At 44.3% G+C, this 19,803-nt stretch overlaps 2 protein-coding genes across 6 annotated transcripts in view; both read right to left on the bottom strand.

The window, feature by feature from the left end:
- The window catches only part of TNFRSF6B (TNF receptor superfamily member 6b), an 8,361-nt gene extending 4,630 nt beyond the window's left edge, over positions 1-3,731 (bottom strand). The window contains 1 exon segment of the mRNA XM_021417037.1: positions 90-3,731. Within this exon segment, the coding sequence (XP_021272712.1) occupies positions 90-357 (268 nt within the window). The 5' untranslated portion in view covers positions 358-3,731.
- Positions 3,860-19,803, bottom strand: part of RTEL1 (regulator of telomere elongation helicase 1) — a 37,616-nt gene continuing 21,672 nt past the window's right edge. For 2 of the 5 annotated variants that reach the window (XM_021417011.1, XM_021417013.1), the window contains exons 27-35: positions 18,128-18,291; positions 15,518-15,613; positions 13,734-13,944; positions 12,893-13,030; positions 12,299-12,415; positions 10,260-10,502; positions 9,391-9,561; positions 8,721-8,906; positions 3,860-8,219 (exon numbers count right to left, since the gene is read on the bottom strand). In XM_021417011.1, the coding sequence (XP_021272686.1) occupies positions 7,933-8,219; positions 8,721-8,906; positions 9,391-9,561; positions 10,260-10,502; positions 12,299-12,415; positions 12,893-13,030; positions 13,734-13,944; positions 15,518-15,613; positions 18,128-18,291 (1,613 nt within the window). In that variant the 3' untranslated portion in view covers positions 3,860-7,932. The remainder of the gene's footprint in view (positions 8,220-8,720; positions 8,907-9,390; positions 9,562-10,259; positions 10,503-12,298; positions 12,416-12,892; positions 13,031-13,733; positions 13,945-15,517; positions 15,614-18,127; positions 18,292-19,803) is intronic. The other 3 variants (XM_021417014.1, XM_021417016.1, XM_021417015.1) reach the window with 3 other exon arrangements.

Genomic DNA, 19,803 nt, shown 5'->3' on the forward strand with positions numbered 1-19,803 from the left:
CGTTCCCGTTGTCCCTCCGAAGCCCCGCACCCTCCCGGCCCGGCCCCGCTCCGCGGCGGCGGATTTAGGTCCCGCGGGAGCGCAGTTACCTGCGCACAGCACAGGGGCAGGTGGAGGCTGCGCGTTATATAGGAACATGTAGGCGCTGAGTCGGGGCTTGCGGGGGAACGGCAGGGAATTCCCCCGGGGATGGCCTCGCTGTAAGTGCTCACAGCTTCCCGAGAACAGCCCCCAAACGATCCCCGTCCCGCAGCCCCCGAGGCAGAGTCCCGATGTGACCACGGCTGCACCCACGGGCGGACAAACAGAGAGAGGCACAGCCGGACAGGACAGACACAGGCTCACAACCGGGCTCATAGCGGGACAGACAGCAGGACGCGCACAGCCAGACTCACGGCGTTCGGGCAGGGCATCCCTGCAGCGGTCTCACAGCTTCTCCCTCCTCCTCTCCGAGCGCTGCAGCTCAGGCCCCGCGCCCGCTTTGACACCGAACCCCGCAGCACTCGCAGCATCAGTCTGCGGCTGCTCTGCTCGAGTCTCGGACCCGAGGATGGGAGTGCAAAGCGAGGGCAGTGCCGGTGCTGCTCAGCAGAGCCACCCAGGAGCAATGCATCCAGCAGCGCCGCTGCTTAAATGAATCAGAACGGGCGTACTTTGTCCTGCTCTGCCTCGGGCTCCCTCTGAAGCCAAGTCCAAGTTCACCTCCACCAGGTGCTCAAAGTGCTGATGAGGAAGGCGAGCCCCAGACAGCTCGTGGCCTTCCCTTAAGGCAAGGACAGAGGGGAGAAGGAGCGAGGCATCCCCTTCCCTGGGGATGCACGCAGGGGAACCCCGTCCTGAGCTCAGCCCCACCTTACACACACCTCCACGGGCTCAGTGCCACAGGGCAGGGAGGAACAGCACAGCTGCAAGGGACTGAGAGCAGCTAGGGGGGAAAAGGTGAGCTCGTTATCCGGGTGTTCAGCTTTCCGACCCATGGAGGCAAACACATCGCTCTGCGATCCCATCCCAGCACCCAGAGCACCCATCTGGGAAAGCAGTGCACACCGTGATGCTGCACGGTGCCCCTGGGCCTTCTGCAGGGCCAGCAGCCCTTGGTGGCTTTGTGCAGGGAGGGCAGCACCTCTCAATGCACGGAGTTCCCAAATATGTTTGCACACAGACACCGCGCACAGCGATGCGTGCTGCATCCGGACCAGGAGCACATGTGGGGAGTGGGGGCACAGAGACTTGTGCCCCATAGCGGCCCCCACCCCAACCCAGCAGCCCCGGATACCCAGGGAGGCTCTCCAAAGAGACACTCAGCAGCAGCCAAAACCGTACCATAAACACTGCGCTCCAAAAAAAACAAATGCGAAGCTGCTGTTAACATAAAGGTGAGTCACAGTGCAGGGGGTCAGAGGATGTGGAGGTTTTGCTCAGCCAAATGAGTCTGCAGAGCATTAGAGAATTACCCACACTGAGCACTCACCTCTGCAACACTGGAATTAGTGCTTGGCAGCGGGACACCCCACGCAGCGCTGGGTCACCGAGCTCCATTCCGGGTGGAGAATCTCCTGGGATTCATTCCTAACGATCTGAAGGATCCTACAAGGGCTGAACGTTTCCGAAAGGCACAAAGCAAACCGCTCATTCACCACCCGGGAAAAGCAGCAAACCCTGATGTCCTGCAGGGGACCCCGAGGCTCCTTCCAGCACCACCAGCCCCACCCCGATGTCACGTCCCCGTGGGTGGGATGCAGAACGGTGACTGAGCCTGGGCCGGGACGTGCGGCGTGGCACGGAGCTGCGGTCCATGCAGAGCCCCTGCGCTGACGCATCTCGACTTTGCCATCTCAGATTAATGCTCACAAAGAGGGACATACCATGTCAGGAGGACAGAAATTGCTCCCCCAGGCAATGTCTTCCTGCCAAGGGATGAGGGCCAGTAAATCGAACACCACCAGTTACCCCTTCTTCTGTCTGTTCCTTTACTTGACCAGCAAACTCCAAGCACGGGCTCAGCGCTGCCGAAGGCAGCAGTTCCACTCACCCCTGACCTCCTGACCTGAGCAGATGCTTCAGGGAACAAACAGCACCAAAGCCCAGGGGGTCGGTTCCACTTTCCCATCGCCTCACACTTTCGAGAGCTGCAGGGTGCCCAGCAGTGTCACTTTTCATAACCTTTGCAAAATGAGGTTTTTCTCAGCACTCTTCAGAGATCAGTGTGTACAGCAAAGAAAACCCTTGCTAGCAGTAGGCACTTATCAAGCCGAAAGTAGTTACCTCATCTCTTCCTGATAGGGTTGCTTTGTTTGGTCTCTTCTGAGCTGCTTTATTTATGAAGAACAGGGTACATGGGGAGGAATGCTCCAGTGACACACAGCAGAACTGAAGATAGCTCGACAGCCATGGTACCGCAAGGCAGAGGCAATGAGTTGCACAGAGTTACCTCCTTTGTGATGTTTAACACCTGCATCACTTGCTTCCCAAAACCCAACAGGAGTGTCCCTTGTAGGTTTTCCTTTCCAGGAACAGTCCGTTCCTCTCACAGGATGTATCAATGTGAATATTTTACAAAACATTCTTATTTTCACTTTCTGGACTTAAGTCGTGTACCATCTCTGCCTCTTCTCGTAAACCCAGCTCGTTCCAAGATGACTGAAGGTTGCTCTCATTTCTTGGGGCAGATCCTGACCCTGTTCCCAGCACCGCTGCCCTGCAGCACTGGAGGCAGCCCCATGCTGGGGTCCTGCAGGGCAGGGACCACAAGAAAGCAGCAACAAACCCAGGCTGACTCCAACCCAATTCCGCCTGCAAGCAGCAGATCCATCGCTGGGAGCACGGATGCGGCTCAGAGCTGTCGGCGTGGTCTGCTAACCCCAGGCTCAAACATTCAATCTCTTCACTGAGATGATCCAACTGCTTGAATGCAAGGGAAGGAGCACAGGGCTCTCTCTGAAGGCACTGAACTTTTAACACGGTCCCTCTGCCCTGTCCCAGTAACACTGCAGCATTCCTGGGTAGAAGCAGTCTCCAAAACTAAACCAACCCCGGTGGTGGGGAAAAGAGCTGGAAATCTATTCTGGTTGTGGAAAGGAAGGTGATAACACTGGAACACGTTCTGATCAAGCACTTCACACAGCCCTAGTCACCAGTGACCATCGTATGCTCTCCCGTGCTGTGGTTTCCCTCCAGTGGCACCAGCAGCAAGCTGCAGCTCTCCCACATGTCCTTGCAGAGCACACCAGGCACTGAGCCATCCCCAAATTGCTTCTCACTGCTCCCTGCTCCCAGCTTCACTCGGCTCCTGTGCTTCCTGCTCCCCGAACTGAGAATCCAAAACGGGGATCCAAAATGGGTTGGGCTGCCCCTCGAGGAGAAACCGGATGGCCCCAAAGCTGCTGAACAACACGTCAGTGCTGGGCGCTCTGATTTTGGGATTTTTACTTCCATACTACAACACTTACTGCTGCACTTGTTAGAAATGGAGTCCTTTCAAAGGACAAGGGTTTAACGAGTGCCTTCTTGACACCATCCCTCCAAATCTTCTTCTCTTCATTTCTACAATGCGTACAAAAATGAATATAGAAATCCTGCGGGTTAACAAACAAACAAACCAACCACAAAATTATTAAAGAACAGATTCTCCTAGGAAATTCTGAAAACAAACAGAAGCGTCTTCGTCACCACAGGAACCTCAGAGCTAATTAGCGAGCGGAAAGAATGACAAAAATGAGCAAAAGATTACAAATATTCAGATGTCAAAAATCCCACAGCGTAGAGCTCTCCACGTGCTCCTGCCGGGGCCAGTGGCACTCCAGCTCCTGTTTGTATATCTGGTAAAAATAAAAATTAAAATTAAAGTAAGCCCAACCAATACATAAAAATGTTTTTATTTGTGGTTTAGTTAAGAGAAGTGACTGATGACTTAAAATTGATTTTATTTTTTTAAGTTGACTCCTTATTCCCACTACTTACAGACAGTGGAAGTATTGAAGACTTTTCTTTTTTTACCCATTCCACTTGACTTATTTTAAAGACTGAAATCAATTAGGTCCTTTTTCTTCTTGGAAGATAACGGTCAAATAAGACTGACACAACGGGAATGCCAGTCCTAGGCAAAAAATAAAGCCTCCTGGGAAGCACATTTCCAAAAAATCCCAGCACTGTGGATGGCACTGGGCTCTGGGGTGCACAGCAGGCACAGCGGAGCATCTCTGCTCACCATCCAACCACTTGATTTCGTTTGAAAGAAATCCCCCCTTTCAGTATCTTCTGCTATTGGAGACAACAGCTGCTGGTAAGCACCAGCAAAACGTGAACTGCTTCTTCCAAGAGCCCCGATGGGGCACGTTGGGCTGGTGTCTGGGCTGGTAATGCAGCCAGCTCCATTCCAGCGCTGTACTGCTGCAGGGCTTTTCCAGGAATGGATGTTACCTGAAGGGGCCAAGTGATGGCAGCCTCCTCCAGGATACACAATTAGGGCTAAGTCAGTATAAAAGTCACAGGCTAAAGTAAATAAGAAATTCACCATCTTCGTTCCAACAGAGGACAGCGCTGCTTTGTCTTCTGCCAGCGGTGAACACCTGATCCTTCGGACTCAATCAGTTTGCAGGAAAAAATGACATTTTGGTGCACAGCATGTGCACCAGTCACGGATAAGACATTTGGAACAACCTTCCTTCAGCTTCCCTTCAGCTCGGGGTCAGAAGTGCAGGAGCTTATTTCTGCTGACACGAAGCACTTGCCCTTTCTGTTAGTGAGACTATTACCAGAAGTAAGCTCGAACCAAGCGCTTCTTCTTCACATCACAGCAGCATTCCGGGCACTTCTTCATCTATAAAAACAAATGAAGAAAGTGCATAATTATATATTAACTTTCTCTGCCAAGCTTGCAGTGGTCCAACGGTCCGATATGAAATATAACCAGTGCTTGTCATCTCAACGTTCTCAAGATACCCTGTCTACTATTTTTAGATGTGGTGTTACCACGCAATCACTGCTTTAATTGCTAGCAATACAGAGAGGAAAACAAAAAGTCTGCCCGCTGAAGTAGCGACAAGTTTTAGAGCAGTTGTCTCAGATGAATTACAGCTATGACACCTGGAAGAGCAAGGAACAAGGAAACACAATGTGATTAAAGAACCTGCAAGAGCTGTTGTGAAGTACAGAAGTGCTTCTTGTTGGCAAAGTCCTGTAAGGTCACCGAGGAGTTCCGTGAACTTCCTCTGGCACGGACGAGAAGGAAGTGGGCACAGCAGGAGATCAGTGACACGTGTGGTCGGGTCCAAGATTCCTCTAGAGGTATGGAGTATGTTTATTTCTTCATCCAACCACACACCTTCCCAGGTACCCAGCAGAAGACGGTACGTGACGCACCTGTTTCTCCACCCAGGTTTCAGCATGCTTCTTCACTTACCTTGCATTCAGAAAACCTTTGCCCATAGCCTTCCCTCATATGGAAGTTTACAGTTGTAACACAAAATACGGACTGTAAAGTAGGTTAGGGCACCGTATTTTGATCCTAGAAACATAAAACACTATAAATGGAGGGGAGAAGAAACTCATTTTACCTCCCTGTACACATTGCTTTGTCAAATAATCCTGAAAATGCTAAGTGTAACATATAATTGCCAAACCTTTATTTGCCCACAGTGTACCTAGAGAGCACAAAGGAGAATAAAGTTCAGTTTCTCTGGAATGCCTACAAGAAGAGCATGAATAAACAAGGCATTCAAACATTGAAAAGCAGCAGTGGACTTCTGCTCAGAAAACTAAAGCCAAAGGCAGCAGACGCAAGCGCGCTCCATGCAACACTTCCCTTCACGCATCAGCAGTCTCCCACCTCAGCCAGCACTAATCTCTCTAATACCCACATGGCTGCAGGGAATTCTGACTGTTCCTCCAAAAGTTTCAGAAACATTTCAAAAATTATTCACTGGCTCTCTCCAGCACGGAGCTGTTTCAGCAACACGACAAATTGGAAAGGACGTAATTTGCAAAACTTAAGTCAGTGAGTTTTTAGTAAGGCTGTTAGTCACTTCCTCAAGTAAGACAACATGCACTGAGCTGAAATTGAACTGAAGAAATATAGTGTGAGTAACTTGCCCTAGATGAGTTTTCAAATCCAATCTAGTCAGTGGTGACAAACCCCTGAAACCATCTGATGAGAGCTCAGACAACAGCTACTGCTATCCATGGGGGAACTGCCCGCACCACGAACCAGAGCAGGGATTGCAGTGGGGTGGAAGCATCAGGTGGTGCTTCCTCTGTGGTTGGCTTTAGAGGAACGTGGGATATTTGCAAGCAGCTTGTTTGCAAGCCTGTGCTCTCCAGCAAGCCGTTTTCCCCTCTCTTCCACATGAAGAACAGAGAACACACCTTTGTCTGATCACCTGGAAAAGTCTTGCTGCATCAGTCCTAAGGTAATATCCAAAACTTCAAGATAATTGAGTTTTCAATAACATTGCTGTACTCTGAGAACCATTTGTCACTAGAAGGATGGGTCACGAGGAAAGAGAAAAAGTGACAAGACCATATAGTTTCATGTTCTATACAACAAAGACCATAGAACATCGCCCACACTGGGCCTTGATGGGTGCTCGAACTACAGAACAAACAGCCTCAGCAGGTGAGAAGATGCTTCTTACATCCCCTACATAACAGCTTCTGGTTCAGAGCAAGAAAAAGATTCTTAGAAACACAGATTTTGATTGGACTACAGAGGAGACAGATGGCTCAAACTATCAGTGCATGTAGAAAGACCAAAACTCTGAAGGTGCACTTCTGAAGGACAGGATGCCCATGATGGGTTTTCTGGAGAACTCTGTAGTTGTCCCTTTTAAATAAGCGGGGCATTAAAATGAACTAGCAAGAAGCAGGTTCAAAATGACAACAAAGAATGGAGACAGTTCTTCACATAACATTTGACTACGCTGTGGAAGTGCTTGCCATAGGACACGAGTGACAGAAGTCCACAGGAATTCCTGTGCTGCGAACGGTTTCAGGTCTGAGAGAATACTTGCAAGAGCCACCATCCGTGCCACGTTCACACATTCTCTTCTAGCCATACTTTTCTGGCTGCTGCCAGAGTCAGGATGCTGGACTGGATGCACCTTTACTCTGACTCAGTATGTCTGCCATTATACTCCTCTCGTTTACTCATGTTAATTCCCAGCCTAAAAGATGTGCAATCACAAAAGGGGGATTAAAAAAAGCTGAGAAGCTGAGCAAGTTCTGTGATTTATCTGTGAGCTATCAAAGTGCACATCAATGTGAGGATTGACAAGAAAATCAGACCTCAGAATCACCAACTTCCCCAGGATGAATATCATAGTACAACGGTACAAATTGCTTAATATACCACAGCTCTAGTTTGGTGAATTCTTAAGCTGACATAACCATAATTACAAGCTACGTCTTACTGGCAAAAGGAATGAGTTCTTCCCCGGGCATGCACAAGACAGATTTTTATGGGCTGAGACAATGCAACAACCTCCCTTTTTATTTCTAAGAATGGGGTCATAAATGCTTGCCTCATGAACAAATTCCCCAGGGGTCTCATTCAATTCAACAATCAGCTCGAGTCTTGAGCAGCAGAGATTATAAAAGCGTGCTAGCAATTCTTGGAATGACTCTTTCTTATCATAGGATGGTTTCAGTTGGAAGGGAGCTCTAAAGGCCACCTGGTCCAACCCCCTGCAGTGAGCAGGGACACCCACAGCTCCATCAGTACTCAGAGCCCCCCAGCCTGACCCTGAGTGTCTGCAGGGACGAGGCACCCACCTCATCTCTGGACACCCTGTGCCAGAGCTTCACTGCCTTTATCATAAAGCACTTCTTCCTTTTATCCAGTCTAAACCTCCCCTCTTTCTTTTAGTTTGAAATCATTTCCTCTTGTCCTTGGAGGAGAAAGCATTTGAATTAAGCTCAGAAGAGGTCTGCCTTCAATCACACTGCAGAACGTGGGAAATAAAGATGACAGAGGAAATGTTCAAGTGGTAAACTTGAACATGAGGGCTTGGGTTTCCTCCCTGTAAACAGAAGAATTTGATTTCCAGGGCTGTTCACATGGTTCTCTTGAAAAGCACAGAATTCCCTATCGGTTTCAGGCCAAATAAGAAACAAGATAACCTTTAAGAACTGCTCCCAACATGTTTTGCAGCAAGTGAAGATGCACAATGGGCATTTTAAGGGCACATCATCCTCAGATTTGCAGTTAGGGCACTGGTATCTTCCTGGAGTGCAGAGGGGGAGAGAGGAAGAGAGAGAAAGGAAATTACTAAATTCCATTAACCACCTCATGCATACACACTTCCACCAGTGCAATCTAGAAACCAGTGACCATGAGTTTTACGAAATTCTTTTATCTTAATAATGCAATACAGAGCACTGTTGTATTACTTTTCAGATGATCTCAACTCAATTTCTTGGCGCTTCAAATTCCCATTCAGAAACAGATTTTACATCCTTGCTTTACAAGGAAGTTGTTGAGAAAAATCTGTAAGTTCTCAGGAAACTATTACATCACTGTGATAAAGATAATGAAGTACTTTGATAGAACAGATGCAGCAGTACAAATTCTACTCTGCTATCCATGCTACACATTATTGCACCTGTGCAAATACAGGTTTACATAATACGTAATTTAACAGATCATCAGCATAATTCTCAGTTCTATATTTCTGTTTATTCCTGCAAATAACAGAACCACATCTAAAAAGCTCAGCTATACCTACCAAACTCTGGATCCAACTCTAGTGGTAAGCTAGGCACAACTCCAGGAGCCGTGGGCGCTCTCACGTTACTGATTTCTTTAGATCCTTCAGTCTTTGGTAACTCCAGTTTGCATTTCTGGCTGAGGCAGGAGGAGGAAGCCTCTCCCTCATTTCTTTCTGGAACCTCACTCTTAGGAACAACTCCATCTGACCATAAAAATAATAGCATATGATACAGCATAATGCATAACACAATACTCTGCAAAACACAATTAGCAGTAAGTTTTCATCGTACAAGAACAAAAGAATTTGAATAACTTTTTTTCAACATCAGAAGTTTCTGGTACTAACACACAACGTCATTACTGAAAGAGGCTCCTTACTTTGAAATAATTCTATGGTAAACTATTCCTAGACACAGAGGATCTTGATTTACTCTTGCCCCTCTTAGGTGCAAAAAGTTCTGCCTTCAGAATATAAAACAGCTCTATAATGGATTTTCTTCTTGTTTCCTCATGCTTCCCCATCTCCTGCTGTCTTCTATCCTATGCTTGGGTTTTTTTATTTTTACATGACTAGAACACGGCCAATTGCTCTGATCTTCCTTTACATACCACAGCCAAAGCTGTTGGACACCACTCATCATAACACTAAACAGGAGTCTAAACCTCAGAGAAACGTTGGTCCCCACCTTGCTTAGGGCTGCTTTCTCTTTTAGTGAGCCACCTCTCCAGGGTCGCAGCGCTCTTTTCATTCTGCATCTGCTGTTGTTTCTGCTCATCAGCACCAGCCATTCCAGTGAGATCTTTACAGACCTGTCTGAACTGCTCTTGGTGATGAGGGCGCACAAACGTGGTAAACCCTGTCCAAAAGAAAACGCAGTGAAATGCACAGGAAAATAAACTACGGAAGAGTCATTATTTTGGAGGGAAGTAATTCTTTGGAAGATGAGCAAAATCATCTGTATTCTTCAGGTTTGTGAAGCATGTGGTCTTTTTGTTGCTATTTATAATTACCAAGTTTTCACTGCGAGAAGATAGACTAGTATTTGATACCAAAAACAATCTCAGCTTACTTGGAAATTCTGAGAACTTACCACTGCTATAGCTAGCCATGAGACCTGCTACAGTCAGGAGAACAACATTCAGTGAGTGCAATAGTCAGCACTGTCTTGTCTGAAGAACAACTACTTGTAACGTAATGGAGGAAGAAAAAAGTAATGAATTCACTCGACTGAAATTAGCTTGACTGAAGGTTTAAACTGGAATTACTGAGGTGTTGCCTAAATTTTTTCCACGAAGAGTTTCTAACTCAACAGAGGTAACCTTCCCACCTTGGATGTTTTTTTGCTCTCTGAATGACCTTTATTTACCACAGCATTCCTGCTGCTCCATTTATCTGGTTTGCTAAAGTAGAAGATGGAAGAGGGGAGGTTCACCAATGCTCTCGGCAGCGGAGATCTTGTAAACTAACTGATGAACAGTGAAAGGTTATTCTTCACGTGAGATCACAGCACTTTGTTAATCAAACAATTAAAAAAGGGTTGAAAATAACCCTTACTTTGTAGGAGATGAAAGTCTTCAGGCCTCTCGGTGGTGAGGGCTGCTATCACTGGTATCATAGCATCATAGTCATCCGTCCTCTTGTAAGCTAACAGTGCTTCATGGAAACGGCTGTAAGCGCTTTCCTTCAAAGCCTTTTTCACATCGTTGAGGTAGGTAGCCCTGAGCACCTGGTGCTGATCTCTCCTAGAGCCTGACACATTTTTCGCGTCTCTACTTGTAGCTTGACTGGCGTTGTCCCCTGAGAGACAAAGGATACACATGAGCAGAGCTCAGTACTGATTTCTCTTCACTCAGAGAGGGGTTCCTGAACTACTTCTAAACTACTGCTGCTTGCATGGTCACACGTCCTGCTCGGACATGACCGTGGTGCTCCTGGTAAAGCCAAGCGAGCAAATGAATTTCTGGGAATCTCATTAGCGCCTCTGGGAGCTTTTTAAATCTTTGAAATGGAGCAATGTGTCAGATGGTCACTGGGGAATGTGAAATAGGTAACATAGAAGAGACTACGCACGGAGGTCAGCAGCAAATCAGGTTTCGTGCTATCCTTTAAAGCAGCACAAGCGTTACAAAGAGATGGCTTACCCAATTATGCTGACATGAGGAAATAAACAAGCAATTTTAAAGAATACATTTCTCTCTTTATTACTGGAAAGAGAAGAGGTGTCCTCTTCTTCACCCCCAACAGGAAAGCAAAAAGTCAAAAGAGACTAACCAACCCCAAATAATAATAAAGATGGTGCAGTGTAGGAGTAGCAGAGCAGATGGATGTAGGTAAGAACACCTTGCTAAACTCCGGGTGGACTTCTCTTCAAAACGTCAGTTTTTTGTTTCTGGCAGGTTTTAGAGGAAAATGTTATGCTTTGCATATTAAAGGTATGTAAACTTAGGTAAAATATATAATAAGGAGCTGATTTAAATCAACCAACCACATGTTTTGGTATTTAAATGACAATGGACTTCTAAAAGATGGATTTGCTTCAACTTCTGGAAAGGGGAAAAACATGGGTGTGAATTTTCTATTTGGTAGCTTCTCACAGCAGCGCACCCTACCCAGGGAGTGAGTCACAGAAATACTACAGACATTTATTCCTGTTATTTTCTTAGTTACTTTTAGCAGAAACAAATTTCTGTGCAGATCACTCTCACGGATCTCGGGGAAAAAAAAGAAATTACCAGAGATTCTGTTTCATGGCAGCGTTCTTAAAATTCAAAATAAAGCCAGGAAACTAAACAAAAGAAGTAATGTGGCCTCACAGATGAAAAGCTTTCAAAGCCTTCCAGGAATCATTGGCTTACTATTTGTTTTTTTTTTATTTCAAAAAGAAAGGATTAGTCTTTGAGTATTCTTTACTCTCTCATAAGAAAGACATCTAAGCTGCCCAACTATCCTACTCATTTCCTTGTAAGAAATACAAAAAATTCCCAGCTGTTCTCAGGAAGATCAGTAATCAAAACAGAACTGAGCCTCGGACTTCAAGGGTAAATATTGGACAGCGAGAGATTAGAAGGATACAGGTAGCAATTACGTGCAACTGTGAGACTGTATTTACTAGTCGCTGTTTCTGAGGAAAACAGACTGTCCATACTAGGATTGTATGCACTACTGATAACAAAACAGGAACTCCATTTTGCTTTATACCTACGTTCACACTGACCTCATCTAAAATAACATTCCCCAAACGCCTCTCGTTCACCAACCCTGGGCAAACAGGAAACGCAGCGGTCTTGTCAACTCACCCTTTCCTTCTCTGAGATACGTAGTCATCAACATCTAGTGCATGCTTCTGTCTTTAGTTGGTTCCTCTCATACCCACCTTTACGTAAGTCACTAACATGTGTTTGTTTTGTACAATCTTTGCTGAAAATTCTTAGTTACCATCACTCCTACCTAGAGACAGTGAGCTAGTGCTAGCCCACTGTGCTAGGTTAATACAGGAAACACTGGTTCCCATTGGGAGAATTTACAGTCAAAGACAAAACAAAACATAACATGCAATACCTTAGGACTGTGATTTTATTTAACACGAAGCGTACCTGCCCTAGTCTGTCCTGTTGTCAAGTGAAATCCTCCCTGGTTCAAGTGCAGCCCGGGGTTTAGCTGAACACATGAGTTCTTTGAGAACGTTGTTTTCTGCCGACTCTCCTTCTCTTCTGTTAAATCAAGCCAGTTTGTTAACAGTGAACTTAAGGAAGAATGAAAATAGAACAATGCCTTTCAAACTTTGTCACTCTATGCTGAAAGCACTTGAAGATACAGATGTATTTCTTTGTTAAGAGGGGATGAACCAACACCTTTCTCCTTTAGCACCTTACTGCTCCAGGATTGCAAAGACTGCACCAGCTGTTCACAATTCTTGTGGCTCTATGTGGTAGCAAAGCAGACAGAGGAATGCACACAAAGTTTTGAAATCCACTGGCTAGGTTCAAGATACAAGCACCAGCAAAATGCATCTTTTGAAAAAAGATGGCACCATTATTACCAATGCAGTAGCCAAAATGCAGGCATCTGTGTACGCTCGTGGCAAGGCAGGCAGGAGGATCATGCAAAGCAGAGACTGAGCTTCATTTTGATTCATCAAATTTGCTTTTCACTCTTGCATTTGGACAAGGTCCATCAAAGTTCCTCACCTATTTTCTTTGCCAGTCCCTCTCTCTCTTCCAGCAGGAGGCTGTGCTCAGGTTTGTAGCCACAGCCCACCCCGGTCAGATTGCAACATGCTTCATCAAACTGTTTTTTATGGTGAGGTCGAACAAACTGGTAAAATTCTTTCATTAGAGAAAACGGAGAAGAATAAATAGAACAAAATAAAATCAGTTCACAACAGGTAAAAAATGCCACATAAACTTACGATGGTAGGACTTCTGGGTTAGTGCAGTTAAATAACTTAAAGCCTAAATGTGGTTCTTTAGTATTTATACAAGAAGTACATTCAAGAACAACAGAGAGTTCAGTTACAGTGCAATCTTCCAGCAAAGCCATAGGTAATAAATGTAATTTTTCCACTGAAAATAGGAAGCAATTTACACATCATCTCACTTCACTGTAAAATGCTTACGGACCAAAAACCTAAACATCACTGCAAGTCAAATGAACTTTATATTTCATGTGTCTGCAGTTTTTGAAAACTAGACGCTGGCCATTGCCTTCATTTGACAATCTAATGTTCTCTTGTTTGTACAGTAAGAAAGGCAAACTGGGAAACAGATTGTTGCTATTATTCCCAAGTGCTCATATTCCCACTCCTTAGCCTTAAGCATAGCCTTAAACAATTTAGAATATCAGTAACTACGCTTTTTTTGTTTTATTTTTGGCAGATGAAAGAAGTGACAGAAAAATCTGCCCCTTTGCTCATATGCACGGTAAATGACCAGTGACATTTTCACATTCTCGTCACTGCCCCCACGAAATACACAGTCTATTTAAAACACAGCGTCACATCATAGAGAAATACTGGGGAACTCGTCATACCTCGCAGCAAGAAATGCTTCTCCTCATCCTCTGTAAAAAGGGAACTCATTTGAGACAACATAGTATTGAAGTCAGCTGTGGTCCTGTAGCGCTGAAGAGCCTCAGAGAAGAGATTATAGCTTTGTTGGCTTAGGGTCTTCTTCACTGTTGCGATGTATAAGGTAGCTCGGGCCTTCTTTGGCTCAGCTGGGTCTGCTATCTTGCTGGCTAGCTGAGAAGACAGGAAGATTTTTCAGTAGACAGGACAATGAGAGGAGCTACTCTCACATGGACTCTGATGAAATTGGTATGTTTACAATTCCACAACATTCTTTAAGCATTTGAGACTTTCAGGAGGTAGAAGGTATCTTTAATACAAAGTAATAATGACTGTGTGCCTTGGGCTGCACATAGAATAATGCAATGCTTTAACATAACATGCTATTGCGACTCTTGCAATACCTCTAGTCATCCAAGAAAAGCACATATCCATGTTATTTCCTGGGGGAAAAAAAAGCAACAAAAAACCAAACATCTTGGGTGACGCAGAAGAAACGAATGTGAAGAGGCCTACCTCCTGGAAACATAGAATGAACTGAAAAACGTAACTCTCTGTGGGTATGCAAAGCAGGAGATTCAAAAAATGGAAGGTGTTGATCTATTTTGGTTCTTCTAACACACAGGCAAGCTACACTGCTCTCTAGTATTGGGAAACATTTATCTTCTAAGATCACAAGCAGTAGGAACTTGGAAAAGATTCAAAACAAACCCTCCTTTAAGAAAGTGCACACCACAATGTTCTTATACATGTTCAAACTGTGTAACTAGGACCCTCATCACACATTTTCAAGTCATAGGGCAATCTTCCGAGGCATAAATAATAAATTAATTTCCCCAGGTTATCCTATCTATTCCTAAAACATTACTCCCAACGTGTATCTGCAATGATATTCAGCTTTTCTGCTGACAAAACTGCTTCCGAGTACTTCCTAGAGAAGGCAGCCAAGTTTCATTTCACAATTCTATTCTTAGGATAAGGCTTATAAAGAGAAATGAGGCTTGCTGCAACTTTTAGGGCTAGGCTGATTCATCATAACAAACGGTAAACACAACCTTCTGCAATGAACCTGCTCCCTTCCTCACAGCTTGGATACCAGCACATCAGGAACTGTGACTATTCTAGTAGTTCTGGATGCCAAGAGACTGGCAGACTCTGCCAGTAAGGGCAGCATCTTCGACAACTCCTGGCATCCGCAGTCACTCAGGATCCCCATGGATTTATTGTGGCTCTCAGGCAACAAGCCGCATCGTGATTTTTTACCATGGTTTCCTCAATCATCTTGGTGGACTATGCACAACAAAAATGTACAGCTACTTACATAATGTACATCACTGCGCAACAGGTGGGGTTACAATGTGATCACTTACCCAAACCCAGCTGGTCAGTTAGACTATTTGAGGCTCTGCCGCCAATAAAAAAAGAACGAATCCACCCACCACGCGGGGTGAACGGGAGGTGATGTGTGCAAGGCAGTCACAGCCAAAGAACAATGCTTTCCACCTAGCTCCACCTGAACCTGCGTGCTTGACTGGACTTGTGATGTCTAAATTTGAGAAAGAGCATGTCAGAAACAGATTTCTGATGCGCACTCATGAATATTTATAATTTAGAGAAAAAAAAAACCTAAATTTGTTTTGGCATCAGCGTCGGTCCGTATCAGTCATCTGTCTGCCTGGAAATTTTCAATTCAAATGACAGCATTTTACATAGCAGAAGGATGGCACAGACACATGGAAACACGTACTGGATTGCTGACTAGCTTTATTTTCTTCCTTCCTCCTTTCTGCTCATCTGTTAACCTCTTCTCATACTGAAGGGAAAGCGTTGACAGACGTTGTGCCTACAAAGATTAATTAAAAAGAAATAACAAAGAAAGCTCTCAAAAACGCTGTTCAAAGTTATAATCTATTTAATTCAGCCATTTCCAGTAGTAAAGTTTGTTAGCCCAGCTTGTGACACCGCTCAACAAAGTGAAACAAAGCAACCTAAATTATTGCAACGCAGACTGTGGCACTTACCTCCTTCTAGAAAGTAACGATCTACTGGACATTGCAGAAAGATAGAACCAAGCAGGGGAAATCAGAGAGTAGATTCCTGATGAAGCAAAGCTGGGCTTACAGCTAACTGTTTCAGGGTAGGCCTGGGAGAGTACGCAGGTGTGGAACTGATGTCTCACACGCCCCCTCACTTTCATGCCTGGAAGTACTTCTCTCTGAAGAAACTGCGTCACGACTTCTCTCGGGATACTGAGAAGTCCAAGCAGTCTTGTAGGAAATAGCAGGTCAGATGGGAGGAGACAGGATTAGAAACCCTTGCGGTTCAACAAGTTCTCTAGCGTTTCCCATTGCCAGTAACAAATAATTGCACGTGTACCGCTGGGAGTGGGAACACTGGCACGCATAAAGCTCCAAAAGGTAAGTGCATGGGCATAGCAACAGGTGTGGGATTGCTTAACAGCAGTGTCTCCAACACTAGCATAAGGCAGTATCAACCACATTAAAAGCATTCATCTGAGTAACAGATGAAGCAGTGGGATAGCCCCATATTGCCCACTGATTTCTACATACGTGTTGAGAAAGCAGGTACTTCAAGTGATTTATTTCTTTGCTCTTGCCCAATAAAAGAATTTCTTAGTGAGTACGTGACTATCAGTCCATGTACAGAATAGCATGGTTTATTTCTCAGAAGAACTGGTGAAACACAACTGTACTCCACTGCTCCACTGTGGCTTCTAACCATGTTCATTCAGATCACAAAGCTTCAGAGACAAACTATGCTAATCACATCTAAAGCAATAAAAACAAACAAAACTCCAAGCCAGTACATTTGCCAGCTGCTGATAGTCAGAAATGGAGCCTTCAGTGCACTCATAACTGGAGCAAGAAGAGTGAATTCCAGACAGATCTGACCAAGGTAAGCACGCATTTAAATATATTGTTTAAGCACCATGTAACAAAAAGGACAACTGGAATACAAGCTGCAAGTCAAACATGCATGATACATGCGGTACATCAGAAAAAGGTCCAGAGATATCTTTCTATTCCAATCCCAGACTACATATGAGCAGAATCTTTAACAGCATGATGCAGAAGACATAAGGCTTCCACAAAGTATTTCTCACAAGGAAAAAAACTCTCAAATCATTCTTTGAATGGACTGAGATACTGTTTCTTGTATTTTGATTTTTTTTTGAGATGATGAAGAAATTTTCCACCCAGTAAAATTGTTTCAGAATGACAGCAGCTTGATTTTCAAATGGGGGGTGCATGGGTACAGTGTAACTTTGATAAAAGATAAAAAGAATAGTACAGCTCCTAGGATGGATGGTGAATAAAGCCATGAAAGCACACCAACCATACTATCAGTCCAAATGCAGTGGTTAGTAAAATCAGCTCAACACTAGACTTGTAGCATGAAATCTGGCTCCCTCAGAGGCACCGTGCATCTCAGCACTACGCTGCCCAGACCTCTGGTACCAGAGGTCACCAGTTTCAGTGCAGCACAGGATGACCCCACAGTCTTCTGCAAACCACAGGTGAGTAGTAACGCTGCACAGGAAGATGGACACGAGCTGACTCACTGCCAAGTCACCGAGACCATCAGCTTGACTTGACTTGAGGAAAATCTGAGCTAGACCAAAAGCAGTGCAGCTGAGTTAACAGGACACTCCTAACTGAGTGACCAAGCCCCTGGGGATGTGCTGGGCTTTCCAAAGAATGAGTTCAGGTGTCCATACCATGTCATGACTAAGGTGCCCATGGGTGATGGAGGTGATTTCTGATGAGCTGCACACAAGCAAAATATTCTGTTTCTTCAAGCTTGTACATTTCATCTGTCACGAATCAATTTCCATTTATGCCCTTTAGGGCTTTTTAAATACTCCTTGGATATTCCTTACACACTCACACCTTCCCTTAGGCATTTTCCCCTAACAAACCGCTTAGGTATGAGGTTCTGGATGTTTCTGGAGTCTACAGTCTAGTCATCAAACCCCATTTTTTTTAATTTATCTGCTCACATCTGCTGACACAGATTCCACTCAGGTGGAACTGCACATTTACCAACCTCTGCTTTAAGAGCTCTTCCTCTCCAGACTGCATGGTTAACTTCCAGAATCTATGTGGTCAGCAGTTACGGAGCACAGTCTAAGTATGTACCCATTGGTTATCTAATTGAATGTGGCAAGGAATCTCTTTGTTTAAGCTTAATTATAAGAACTTTCAGATTCTAGTGCTATTACTGAGTTTTTCTCAAAAGAGGGTTGAACTGGTACTACTAAATCTATGTCAAACTCAGTTTGCTTTAGAGCCTACAATTTTTACTTATTATTATTTTGCTACAGCACCATCATTACCTTTTCCTCTCCTGACAAATCATCACCTTCCTCGGCCTCTTTGCTGTTCTTCTCATTGCGCTCCAACGCATCCAGAAGCCCAATGCATCGTCTTCTAGGTGAGATCATTTCTTGTTCATATTCTGTGCATAGGCTGGATGTTCCATCTCCATTTACTGGCATTACTGCGTAACGCAGATAAAAAATTATCATTTTTGTGCTTTCTCTTGCATGTTCTTTGACTTAGCAATGCTTCAAACTCTTACTTAGCAATCCACAAAGACGCGCTGTTTTATCTCCTCTTCCACCTCTTGCAGAACTGCTTCCTATGACTTAGTAAGAAGGCTGTCTTGCTTAACCATTCCCAAAAATCTCTCAAGCATTTACTACCACAATTTGATGCACAGATTTAAGTCAGGACTCCTCTCAAACTTCTCCCAGAGGGATATCATATTTAACTTTAAAATGGCTTGGGATCAATGGAAAACCAAATCTCTACTGCCACAGTTGTCTGTGTTTGAATGCTATATTTTATGGATTTGCCTAAGAAACATGAGTTTCTGCTCTCAAATGACTGGTGCACTAAATAGTTTTTATTATTATTATTTTCAAAGAGAACATATGAGATGCTGCAATCTCACAGCATTAGCACCTGTAAGACACAGCCACCATCATGTACCAAGAATACATATTCTCCCTCTTCAAAATCCATGTGTAATTGGTTTTAAATATAAGAATTTGATCTGTCAATAGAATTAAATTAATATCAGTTTGCTACTTCTAAAAGGCATTCTCTTCAAAATATATTTCCTCTACCTTGTGAAATGAGTTAAATAAAGCTATTTACTGAGGAAAGTAACTGTTCTGAGAAACTAAGTATATTCAACTGCAAATTAAAAATTCATAAGAAGAAGGAAACTGGTAGCCAAAGTCAGGATTACAAGTACAGTTAGGTGTTACAGCTAAGCAGTGCCACTGAAAACTTACATTGAAAGAGGTAATTAAGATTTACCTCTACCTTCATTTCAGTCATGTGTTCCAACCCGTCCTTAGGGATGGATCTACCATTTGTGTGGATGAAAAGTAAACAGCTGAGTAAGCTCATATAAATTGCTCTGCAGCTGCACAGCAGATGGATTCAACACGACTACACAGATGGAAATCGAGGGAGAAAAAGGTGGTGGCCAAGACAACCCCTTTAAATGACAACCTGCAGTCAGACTGGCTTAGATGCAACGTGAAGCCTCATCCTCAGTCTCAGTCTCACACTTAGTCATAACTTCTTTGGAATCAGTTTATAAACACACTTCATTGTGCTGTTCAGAAACAAAGCAAAATAGGCTGGAACGTCCTGAAAGAATCTCTGATGTGAGAAATATTTTATTATTTTGCATGAACTAACCACAAATTTTAAAATACTGTTTTCTTTCAAGGCCAACACCCTCTTTCTGTTTTCTTACCCAGATCACTATGTAGGAGTCATTTAAAGTAAAGGGCAGAAGAAGGACATGCGAAAGCCAGTGCTAGTCAGAACAGACTTCTAGTTTTTACTTTTTGAATGATGTTCCTCTGAACTCTGCAGGAGACATTCTCATGCCACATCTTCGTTCTGTAGTTGCATTTGGTATTCTAATTTCCTAACACCGAGCTATGTCCCTTCTGATCAGACTTCTACATTGTTCTTTGAGCCCTTTGCT

Source organism: Numida meleagris, chromosome 19 (assembly GCF_002078875.1).
Source record: "Numida meleagris isolate 19003 breed g44 Domestic line chromosome 19, NumMel1.0, whole genome shotgun sequence".
NCBI classification, from domain to species: Eukaryota; Metazoa; Chordata; class Aves; order Galliformes; family Numididae; genus Numida; species Numida meleagris.